At 39.0% G+C, this 12725-nt stretch overlaps 1 protein-coding gene across 37 annotated transcripts in view; it reads left to right on the plus strand.

Annotated features, from left to right (window-relative positions):
• The window catches only part of SIPA1L1 (signal induced proliferation associated 1 like 1), a 415163-nt gene that overhangs the window by 316760 nt on the left and 85678 nt on the right, over window positions 1–12725 (plus strand). For all 37 annotated transcript variants that reach the window (XM_063697940.1, XM_055362226.2, XM_055362236.2 and 34 more), the window contains one exon: window positions 9363–9537. In XM_063697940.1, the coding sequence (XP_063554010.1) occupies window positions 9363–9537 (175 nt within the window). The remainder of the gene's footprint in view (window positions 1–9362; window positions 9538–12725) is intronic.

A 12725-nucleotide genomic window follows, 5' to 3' on the forward strand; every position in this document is an offset into this window, starting at 1 on the left:
GATATGTTTAAGAACATATTGGACACAGTAGAAGAGAGAGAACTGATGAAGACAGATTACCAGAAAAATTTTAACTAAAGAATGGAGACAAGAAAACATAGAAAAATACAGAAAAATGTCTGAAAGGCATGTGGGTAACAGCAAAATATATATATGATTGAATTTCCAGAAGAGAAGATATTTATGCGTTATTTGGGAATAAAAGCAATATTTGAGGAAATGCTGGTAGAGATTTCCAGAACTGATGAAAGACAAGCATTAAGATAAAAACAAGGAGTTCTGTCCACCCTAAACAAGATAATCTTAAAAAAAAAAAAAATCAAATGTAGGCTCATAGTAAAAATTGCTGAAAATAAAAGAAAAAGAGAAAAATCTTTAAAAATAGCCAGATGGAAAAATACCTTTAAAGAACAACAAGACTGTTAAACATTTGCTGGGCTATAAAGCCTAAAGAAAAAGTAGAGGCCGGGCGTGGTGGTTCATGCCTGTAATCCCAGCACTTTGGGAGGCCGAGGCGGGCAGATCACGAGGTCAGGAGATCGAGACCATCCTGGCTAATACGGTGAAACCCCATCTCTACTAAAAACACAAAAAAATCAGCCGGGTGTGGTGGCAGATCCCTGTAGTGCCAGCTACTCTCGAGGCTGAGGCAGGAGAATGGCGTGAACCTGGGAGGCGGAGCTTGCAGTGAGCCGAGATGGAGCCACTGCACTCCAGCCTGGGCGATAGAGCGAGACTCCGTCTCAAAAACAAACAAACAAAAAAAGTAGAAGGCAGAAGACATTTCTAAAGTGCTGAAAGAGTAACCCTCACAATGGATTTTACACCAAAAAATTTCTTTAAAATGTAGGCAAAACTAATTTATGGTTAAAAAAACAAAATTAGGACAGTGGTTGCCTGAAGCTGTTAGGGGATGGACTGCAAAGAGGAACCAGGAGCTATTGGGGTAATGGCAGTGTTCTGTATTTTGATTGTGTTGGGGGTTTGTCAGAAGTTATTAAATTATATGCCTTGCATTTACTCTTCAGAAATCATACATCAATAAAGTTGATTTAAAAACAAGGCAAATTTCTGCTTCTTGCTAAGATTAAGTAAGAGGGACTGCATTTAACTTTCCACCTGAAACAACTTAAAAGCTAGACAAAACAATGAAACAATGGTTTTTATAATGTTGGACATCAGGCATTGAAGGATATTGATTGCTTGGGAGATGGGAAACAAATGAGGTGAACCCTAAGATTGCACCAGCTTTCTGCCTGAAGAGAGTTTCCAGGCTACAGTACAGGCAGGGGGTACCCAGTTAAAGGCCAGAAGCCTCCCTGATTGAGATTGAGATGTGAGTCCAGGGAGGCTAGAATTCGCAGAGCACAGAGAATCAGGGAGGAGAGAGCCGTAAACAGTCTACCTCTGGTGCGAATAGTTTTAACTCCTACAAACCAGACTGGAAAACTTCATAATTGACATGGCATTGAGTAGAGCCTCACAATGCTTTTGCCTCAATAGTGGGGCAGAATTATCCTTAGACTAAACACTGCTGTCGTACAACCAAGAGTTTAAAAGCAAGAACTAAAAGGCTCAAACTCTTGCCAAGTAATTTAACTATGAATCCAGAGCAAAGTCAAAAATACTTTATAGGAATACAACAATATCCAGCACCCAACAAGGTAATATTCATAATGTCTGACAGTCAATCATTTAATTAAAAACTACAAGCAGGAGCATATGACCTATAGTTGGGGAGGGGATAAAATAATTAAACAATTAAAACCACAAAAATGACTCTGATGTCTTTTTAATGTTTAGGAAGCGGGAGGAAAGATTGAACATTAAGTAGAAATCTGGAAAAAGAAAAGCTTTGTATTTATGGATATGAAAGCTACAATATCTGAGTTGAAAAGTACACTGGACAGAATTAACAGCAGATTAGACATTGTCAAAGAAAGGATTAGTGAACTTGATGACATAGCAATAGAAACAATTGCCAAAAAACAAAAAACCCAACATCAATGTACTGTGAGACAACTTCACCTGACCTAATATTCATATAATTGGAGACCCCAGAGGAGTTAGGAACTACCTGAAAAAGTAGTTGAGGAAATAGTTCCAGATTTTCCACATATGATGCAAGCAGACCCAAGAAACTCAATGAGCCCTAAGAATAAGAAGCATGCAGAAAATGACACCAACACATATCATAATCAAATTGTTTCAAACCCGTGATACAGAGAAACTCCTAACAGCAGCCAAAGGGAAAAATCTGGATTTTCAGAAGAAAGGTTATCAAAATAAACAATGAACATAGGAAAAGTTAGATGACTTTTTTAGTCATTAGAGAAATCCAAAAGAAAGCATAGCAATACAGTTCTCAGATGTTTACGTCTCAGAGTCCCTTCACCCTTTTAAAAGTTAAAGATCCCAAAGAGCTTTTGTTCATAAGACTTTTTTGTGTGTTTACCACATTACAATCAAAACAAATTTTAAAATGTTATTTTTAAATAAAATGATTACATGTTACATGTTAATATAAGTAACATGTTTGTGAAAAAAGTTTTCTAAAATGAAAAACTAGTGCAAAGAAAGTATCGTTTTTGCAGATCTCTTTAGTGTCTGGCTTAATAGAAGGCACTTGGACTCACATATGTGCATCTGCTGTCAGTCTGCTGCAATATGTTGTTTTGGTTGGAGTAGATGAAGAAAATCTGTCCTCACAGAGTTTATGTACTTGGAAAAAGAAGGACTTTCATACGGCCTTTTCAGATAATTGTGGATATTTTCCTTTGATACAACACCAAAACTCAACAAGTGGTAGTTTTTGTGTGTGTGTGTTTTTCTTTTGAAATGGAGTCTCGCTCTGTCGCCCAGGCTGGAGTGCAGTGGCACGATCTTGGCTCACTGCAACCTCCGCCTCCCAGGTTCAAGCAATTCTCATGCCTCAGCCTCCTGAGTAGCTGGAATTACAGGCGCCCACCACCACGCCCAGCTAAATTTTGTATTTTTAGTAGAGACGGGATTTCACCATGTTAGTCAGGCTGGTCTCAAACTCCTGACCTTGTGATTTGCACACCTTGGCCTCCCAAAGTGCTGGGATGACAGGCGTGAGCCACCATGCCCGGCCAACAAATGGTAGTTTCTTAAAGGTTAATAGCTATGTGGAATCTGAAATCATGAGTTAATCTGAAATCATTCTGTTAAAAATTCATTGACTTTCATGCACTTTGAATGAATCTTTCTTTTCCTTTTTCTTTTCTTTTTTTTTTTTAATTTTTTTTGAGACAGGGTTGCACTCTATTGCCCAGGCTGGAGTGCAGTGGCACAATCATGTAATCATGGCTCACTATAGCCTTGCCCTCTTGGGCTTAAGCCATCTTCCCACCTTAGTTTCCAAATCCTGGGACTGCAAGCACATGCCACCATACCCACCTGATTTTTTAATTTTACAGAGACAGGGTCTCACTGTGTTGCTCTGGCTGGTCTTGAACTCCTGGCCTCAAGTGATCCTCCCGCCTTGGCCTCCCAAAGTGCTAGGATTACAGGCATGAACCACCATGCCTGGCCTTGAATGAATCTTTTATTCATGCATGATTTTGTAATTTCATACAGCAGTCATTTGGAAAAATTGGTTCTCTTTTGGAGATTTTGTAAGTGTTTGCTTAGTTTACAATAATGAAAATATTCCATTGATCTTATTAGAAAAAGAGTTAAGTGTTGGGAAACCCTTAGGCTCATTGGTGATAGGTGTAAGTTTCCAAAAATTTAAATTTTGCTTTAGAGCTTAAATTCTATTATGTCAGGAAATACTGTCAGTTGTTTTTCCTGAAGTAACAGGCTCCCATTTATATTTTCAAGACAGTATCTCCCAAATACACAAGCCTAAATGACTATAGTTTGTCTCTTGTTTGTTCTTTCATATGAAAATAGTGATTTTAGTTAGGTTTTTATTGCTGCTGTAACAAATTACTCCTACTCAGTGCCTTAAAACAACATAGATTTGTTATTTTACAGTTCTGTAAGTTAAAAATTAAATATTGGTGTCACTGGGCTAAAATCAAACTGTGTCCTTTCCGGGGGCTCTAAGGGTGAATCTGTGTTTGGCCTTTTCAACTTCTGGTAGCTGCCCGTGCACCTTGGCTCATGGCCCTTCCTCCATCTCCAAAGCCAGCAGTGTTGCATCCCTTTGACCCCGCCTCCATTGTCTTTTCTCTTTTGTCTCCGTTGTCTTTTTCTGATGATCATCTTGTCTCCCTCTTCCGCTTTTAAGGACCTTTCAGTCATTGGGCCCATCTGGATAATCCTGGCTATTCTCCCCGTCTGTTAATTGGCAATCTTAAGTCCATCTATAATCTGAGCTCCCCTTTACCATTAACATTACATATTCACAGGATCTAGGGATTAGGAAGTAGGTGGGTTTGAGGAGAAATTACTCTGCCTGCCAGTCTTCTATGAAAAAGACACAAAGTTCATCTTGCAACTCAGTTGAACAAGTGCTTTTCCTTGAGAAAGCTATCATAAAGCACTTTAGTAGGCAACAGATGCTTTATATATACGCTCCATTTCATCACATGGAATATTAAAAAGCATATACTCAAGTGTCTAGATTTTATACAAGTTAATATTTTACTGCTTCATCAAGGACATTCTTAACTGGGTTTTTATTTGGGGAAGGGGTGAGTGTATAGCGGAGAAAAAGAATGCAAGGAGTGCTGGTATAGTTTGGAGCCACTGCTTGATTCATGCAAAAGTGCCAGCAGTTTGACTCACCATGAGTGCATATGTCCGTGGAAAATACCAGATTGACTCTTAATAGTGTTTTGAAGATAGTTTTGATGTCATGATCCAACACTCCCCACAAGAAGGGTCTCAGAGATGCTCAAGAGTTCACAGTCCACACTTCAAGAACTGTTGCACAATGAAATACCTCATAGTGACTATTTTAAATTTCTAAATTTAATTAGGCAATAGTAGAGGTTTCATAAGAATGTAAGAATTGAGTTGTTCTCATGGTTTGTGCTACCCCAGTGGCCGCTTTCTGGCCATGATACCAGGGAAGATGAGGTAAAATGCAAAACTTCTGAAGAAGACTGAGAACTTGGTTATTCACATCTCTTTCTTCTGGTACAGGGCTGTGACTTTATCGTCCATCTTTCCAGGAAGTTATGGCTGTTTAAGTCAGATTGCACTGTCTGTTTCTTTCTTTCTTTTTTTTTTTTTTTGAGACGGAGTCTTGCTCCGTCTCCCAGGCTGGAGTGCAGTGGCGCGATCTCGGCTCATTGCAAGCTCGGCCTCCCGGGTTCACGCCATTCTCCTGCCGCAGCCTCCTGAGTAGCTGGGACTACAGGCGCCCGCCACCACGCCCGGCTGATTTTTTGTATTTTTAGTAGAGACGGGGTTTCACCATGTTAGCCAGGATGATCTCAATCTCCTGACCTCGTGAGCCACCCGCCTCGGCCTCCCAAAGTGCTGGGATTACAGGCGTGAGCCTGCAGTGTCTGTTTCTTAACTCTGTGTTAAAGTGCCTATTGTATGAGAGGAAGAGCAAATTTATATACTGTTGTTTCCCAGCTGTGGAAGCTCACATCACTTTTAGTAAGTGTTGAAAGACCCCTTTACTTTGTTGAGATTTAAGACCTTCATCTCAAATATAGCCCTTGTCCCATTGGACTGACCACCATCACTTTTGTATGTACAAACATTTATTGAGTGCCCAACACTTCCCTCAGTGCTTCATATGAACAGCTGATCTGCAGGCATGAATTATAGCACCATTGCTAAATGACCCAGAGGTTATCCAAAGCAAAATGCTAAACTGTGGATAAACCTAGCCTGTTCCCAGGAGGGCTTCTGGTGTCATCATAACTCTATTTTGATCATTACCTTAAAGTATTGTATATGTAGATCCATAAGCCCATGTAGGTATGTTTGTGTGTTTCTCAGACAATAAATACTGTCTTATATAACCTCAAAGCAATCCAAAATCCCCACATCATGGCTTTACAACTCCATGTACATTAGCTCCTTCTCTTAGAATGTTCCTGATTACATTTACTTAACTTCTGCTTGTCAACATCTCATTCTATCTGGGAGTATGGCTGCTAAGGATTCTAGGAGCCTGAGTTCGGAGAATGCTACCTACCTTTGATCTAATTGGAGTACATATCAAGATACAGTCACATTGTCACCTTTGAGGATACAGCAAGTGATATTTGACACAGTTTCAAACCAGAGGAAATTTGACATTGTAAGGAATTTCCTAATCCTCTTAAAGGATCATTCCTTTCACAACTGGCAAAACCGGTTTGTTCTGTCAGCAGGTGGAGCTCACTAGGGTATAGAATTCAGTCAAAAGAGGCACATTGTCCTGTCCTTGAATTCTGCTTGTCCACTACTTTGGGGGATGTTTTCTTATCTTCTTTCTGCAGGAAACTTTTTTTTTTTAAATAAATGAATCTAAATAAGTTAATCCTTTTGAGTGTTGCACAGTGAAATCTTAGGCCTCTATCTATGAAGTTTTAAATAGGCACCCACAAATTCAGTGTTGCTGTAATGCTTTCCATTAGTCAGGGTGAGTTTTGTTTTATGCTGTTGCAAGCGAAGGCTGTTCTGGAAGGCATAGCCAGACAGCATGTAACTTAAAGCCCCTTCCTGTCTACAGATTGCTTGATCTTTTTGTTCTCCCTGGAGGGAGAGAGTCAGGTAATGTTCAGCCCTGGAATCTGGCTGTATTAAGGACTTCTTTTGTAATATACATCGAGACTATCTCTCCCTTTTTATTTGTTGAGACCTAATAGGGTACTTAGCTCAATTCTAAAGCCAAGATGAAACCTTTACCTGTGGGAGCGTTCCCTTCTAAGCATTAGCCACATTCAGCCATTAGAAGCAGGCCAGCTAAGAAAGGGGTTAAATGTCAGTAGTGTGCAGCAAGTTTTACCCTGATTTTTTTTTCTTATGTGTGCTATACAAAAATGAACTAAGTCCCAAATGTGTGCCTGTTCATAATCAAGGTAGCAGTAGGTCAGATTGTATGCTATTTTAAAAATATTCCAGGACAGGCACAGTGGCTCATGCCTGTAATCCCAGCACTTTGGGAGGCCGAGGCAGGTGGATCACCTGAGGTCAGGAGTTCAAGACCAGCCTGACCAACATGGTGAAACCCCATCTCTACTAAAAATACAAAAACTAGCCAGGCCTGGTGGCGCATGCCTGTAATCCCAGCTACTTGGGAGGCTGAGGAGGGAGAATCGCTTGAACTCCAGAGGCGGAGGTTGCAGTGAGCCAAGATTGCGCCATTGCATTCCCGCCTGGTCAACAAGAGCGAAGCGAAACTCCATCTCAAAAATATATATATATATCCAGGAACTCTCCTGTCTATGCACAATGCAAAGGCTGTTGAGCTTTCTTGTCAGCTAAGCAGGGTGCAGGGGAGGGAGACAAAGCAAGCAAAGGTGTTTTTTTGTTTGTTCGTTTGTTTTCTCCCCTGTGACATTTTCCGTTATCACGATTTGAACCATTTGATTTGGAAAGCTGAAAATGGTAGTTCAGGTTCATAGTCCCTTAATATAAAGTGGCAGGGCTAGCTGTGTTTCAGAATTGAGGAATTTTCAGATTTTAGAGGGATAATAAAATGTATGACCCATATAGTAATATTCCCAGTGAGATCTGGGGCAGTACCCCACAATCAATTATGCAGGGGAAACATGAATATTCACACAAAGATGAATAAATTAAAAGTACTAATGTCAGCCCCATATCAAGTTTTGCTGCCAAATGTGTTTGCCTAAATTTGCTTTCTACCTTTCAACTTCAGAATTGCAAATAAGAAGTCGTAGACATATGTTGCAGCGGTTGTCCAAAGACAAACATGGTTGAGTCCTGGTGATACTTAATGGAGCTGAGTCACAGAACTGACTGTTTATGATCTTGTGTCTCTCCCTACTGTACTAGTTCCTCTCTCTTGCATTCTCTGATCTCTTTGCTCATCTGTCAAACAGGGGTAATATTTGCCTTGTGGGCTATTGTGAGAGTAAGAATTTAATGTATGTTAAACACTGCACGTAGTGCTTGGCATATGGTAGGTATTCAATAAATGTTAGCTATTAAAATTTCACCTCTTCCCTTCCCCCTTTTATTAGATAAAACCTTACTGATGTGGTGGTTGTAATGACACTCTGGAAATAGGATTAAGTGATAAGAATTGTCCCGATGTCACTGGAGAATTCAAAGTCCAATTTTTTTTTTTTTTTTTGAGACAGAGTTTTGCTCTGTTGCCCAGGCTGGAGTATGTGGTACAGTCATGACTCACTGCAGCATCAATCTCCCGGGCTCAAATGATCCTCGAACCTCAACCTCCCGAGTAGCTGGGACTACAAGTGTGCACCACCACACCTGGCTAATTTTTGTACATTTTTTAGAGACAGGGTTTTGCCATGTTGCCCAGGCTTGTCTGGAACTCCTAGGTTCAAGTGATCTGCCCCCCTCAGCCTCCCAAAGTGCTGGGATTACAGGCATTAGCCACTGTGCCCAGCCCAAAGTATACATTTTTATGTTGAAAACTCATTGCTTGTTAAATGATCAATAACACCTTAAAATTTGTTTGCAAAATGACTGGACTTTTTCAATGATGAATAAATGTTTTGATTAATGTTATAAGTAAATCTCTTAATCCTTCATTTTAACTGCATTTGAGGAAGAAATATTTGCCATGAGCTGATTTGCCATTGTGAGGCCTCTTTTAAAGTTTCTCTGCAGACACTCATCCTTTGGAAAACTATTTGAAAGAGAAGTTGCTCTAAGTACAGTATTGATGATAGTAGTGCTATAACAAAGATATAGGCAAGGTTTATAATTTAATATATTGGGAAAAGGGTATTGGGAGATGAGTCTTTTCTAATTTTACAAAAAGACCTGCAAAAATATTAGTGGACCTTTTAGTGCAAAACAGTTTATTTTAAAATATGTTTTATAAAGTAGACCTCTGCTTTTAAATTTGTAAAGACCTCCCTTTTAAAAGGGGGGACACCATAAAAAAAGAATTGCCTTTAGTTACCAGGATTTTTTAATAACCTCATTTTGTACTTTGTAATTGATTAACAGAAATTTCCTATAGTACCAACAGATCTGTTTAATGGTGCATGATCTTTACATACAGGAAATTTTCATTTATTTTTCTGGCTTTTTCTCAATTCATGAAGTTTGTAGATACCTGCTCCACTTATTTTTGGATCAAAGACGGAAAATACAGAAGGATTTCAAGAGAAGAAAGGTGTTAGCTATTTTCTGGGCATGTGCCCTATAGGACCTTTTAGCATTTGAGTGGGACAAAGTGGATCTGCCTATATTTATATGCATTGTATTACCTGCCTTCACAGCTGAACTACCAGCAGAAAGTAGGCATCATGTACTGCAAAGCTGGACAGAGCACTGAAGAAGAGATGTACAACAATGAGTCAGCTGGCCCAGCCTTTGAAGAATTCCTTCAACTATTGGGAGAGCGAGTTCGGCTCAAAGGATTTGAGAAGTATCGAGCACAGCTTGATACCAAAAGTAAGAAATACTTACACCCTCCTACTAGGCTTATTTTCCCCCTGTTGTGCTGTTGTGCATCTGCTAAATTATCCGTAAAGCAACATTGCCATTTATCGCAGAACACTGCTGGTGATGGGGGAGAGAAAGCCAGAGAGGGAGGATGTAGCACCAGAACAGTTGAAGATGATAACCAAAGTAGCTAGAATTGGACTCTAAAAAAAAATAGTGTTGTCAGAGGTGTGTGGATGGAGTGGGGCAGTGACACAGATCATGCAGAATTGCTCCTGGATAAGCATTGTGTAAATTTCATTACATTTAGCCAAATGTTAGGGTGATTAAAAACTCCGGAAACTTACAACCATCTGAGTCTTGACTTCCATTAATTCATTTCATAGTCTTCATGTTTATCTATGTAGTCAGCCTTTGGTTTTGTTTTTTTGTATTCTTTTTATATCTAGGGTTTTTGTTTCTATTATTATTATTCACAGTCTACTTAATCTCTGAGAAAATAGGCTTTTTAGCTTTGGTAATTAGTTTAGCTCATAAAATGTGTTGATTAAAAGCATGATAATGAAACAATCTGTTTAACTATGGTGCATGAACCTAAAAGGTTGTCCATGTCCAGTCCCCAAGTTGTCAGTAAAATAGTTAACATTCTCAAATGCCTATTTTGGTTAGCTGGGACTAATCAAAGAGCGTGTTGACTTTTGCTATGTGTCTGTGTGAAAGCAGTTTTAAATTTTATCTTTAAATTCATCCATAGACACCTGTGACCTGTTTTTCTTTGAGAGGGTCTTGGGATTAGCACATCTGTATTGCAGTCTATAGTAATCTCTCTGATTTTCTGTACAGGAAATTAAATAAGGAGTTGAGTCATGAAAACAGAAAAGCATTCATAAACTCCACTGCAGGGAAGAATTTCCTGTTGCCATGGTTTTGCTGTTGCCAACTTGGAAACGACATGCAAGAGAGACTATTAAAACCCATAAATAGCCTAGCTGCTTAAATATTATTTTAACATTCTGTACTCTGCTTGCAACTGCATAAAGATGTTAAATTTCAGTATGTCCTTAAACTCTTCTTATCCAGCTATTCGGATATTCACCCGGTACAGTTCATTCATGTTGCCCCCATTTGTTGTGCTGTATAAATTATCACTACCACAAACAGTTATTGAAAGGATCTGGGAAGAGAATGTGTAATAAGCTCAGTGAAACTATAAATGAATGGTCAGATTGGGAGTTGATAAGATTGTGTGTTATCTGTGATGAAGGGTGATGTGAGAAATGTATAGCTAGGGTATCGTTAAGCAACATGACATGTAGTAAGGCAGTGGAATACACAAAATAAGCACTTTGTGCACAGTTTGCCCAATTATCCCAACAACTGCAAAGGCTAGAGGGGGGTGAGCCTGGATTACCAAACAGCCTCTTAGTGTAGTTTTGGAATTATATAATACCTTCAACAGGGAAAGATTCTTTTTCACTGAACTACTCTCCTTTAAGTAGTTCAACTTTATGAGGCATGTCTGACCTTTCAGGGCATATTTCCTGAGAAGGATTCAAAGAAAAGTGTCCTTTTCTGTCCTTTTAAAATGTCGCATTTCCTAAAATGAACGAAAAGTAGGGAAGTATTCCTACTCTGAAGCCCCAAAGAAGACAGTACGCAAAATCATCTCTTTTACTCCAAGCTTATTAATAGGGGCAAAAACTAGAGTCTATTCACTATGCCATTTAAACCTGCATAAAATAATCACAGACCACCAAAATAGGCAACAGCCAGCCTCTGTACACCTCAGCTGCCTCCTACTGGGCTTGACACTACTAGAGATAAGACTTCGTTCTATGTGCTGTGATGTAATCTCACCATACTTAATCTAACTTTATGTTGTGTCAAGAAACTTTGAATATAATTCTTTTTCTAAAAAAGTGCTTTTCAGAACAAATGTTCAAGGATCATTCCCACTGTAGATGTCACTTGAATCTATGGGTTTGTAGTTTTTATCAAATTAAAGTACTATTTGCTGTTATTTCTTTATTTTTTCTGTCTTAACCTCCCATCTCTCTGAGACTCCAATTACACATATGTTATATCACTCACTGGTGCACCACAGGTTAATGAGGCCCTGGTTCTTTTTTTTTTCCCCCCTAACCTTTTTTTTTCCTTCTGTGCTTCAGTTTGGATAATTTCTATTAATGTATCTTAAAGCTCCTTGTGTTTTTCTTTTCTTCCATGGTATCTTAATTCATTGTTAATCCCGTCCAGTGAAATTTCCATTCAAGATATTATATTTCAGGGCCAAAAGTTGCATTTGATAATCTTTCTAAATGTCTTCTATTCTCACCTTATTAGGTTCTCGCTGTCCTTCAGATCCCTAAACACATTTATAATAGTTGTTTCAAAATGTTCATCTGCTAATTTCATCATTTCTCTCATTTTCAGTTTCTTTTTTTAATGGGGTTCCTCTGTACATATTTTACTTCCTCACATGTCTGGTTGTTTTTGATAAGATGTTGGATATTATAAATGTTTCATTGTTCAGTGTCTTAATTTTGTTATCTTCTTTAAGTGTTGAGTTTTGTTTTGGCAGGCAGTGAAGTTGCAGAACAGCTTGATTTTTATGAGTCTTATTTTTAAGCTTTGTTAAAGCATACCTAGAGTAGCTTTTACTCTGGCTAACTTAGCCCTACTACTAAGGCATGACTTTTCTGGCACCTCAGTACTTGAATATTCAATGAAGTGTCTACTGTGGCTGTTCAGAACTCATTAATGTCTCCCAACCCAGTGTGAACTGTGGAATTGTTTGGCTTATAATTCGTTGGTAGTTGTTCTTTCCCTAATATTTTGTCTTTGCTTGGCTTTTGGAATTTATGCATATGCATATGCGGCTTACTGTCCAACTCAAGACTCAAAGGGACCCCATTCAGATTTCTGAACCTTTCATCTGATATTTCTTTCTCTTTGGTATTCTGCCTAGCAAATATCAGCCACCTCAGACTTCCTGAACTCGAGTCTGTCTTGGCTTCCCCCTTCAGTACCTTGCTCTGTGTCACTGTCCCACAAGTACCTCAAGGTAGAAAGCCCAGGGGTCATAGGGCTCATCTTCTGTATTCTTTTTTCTCAAGGATCACTATCCAAGGCTGCCTGTTGTCCAGTGTCTGCAAACAGTTGTTTCAGCTATTATATCATTTTTTCTAGTTATTCAC

Source organism: Gorilla gorilla, chromosome 15 (genome assembly GCF_029281585.2).
Source record: "Gorilla gorilla gorilla isolate KB3781 chromosome 15, NHGRI_mGorGor1-v2.1_pri, whole genome shotgun sequence".
Lineage (NCBI taxonomy): Eukaryota > Metazoa > Chordata > Mammalia > Primates > Hominidae > Gorilla > Gorilla gorilla.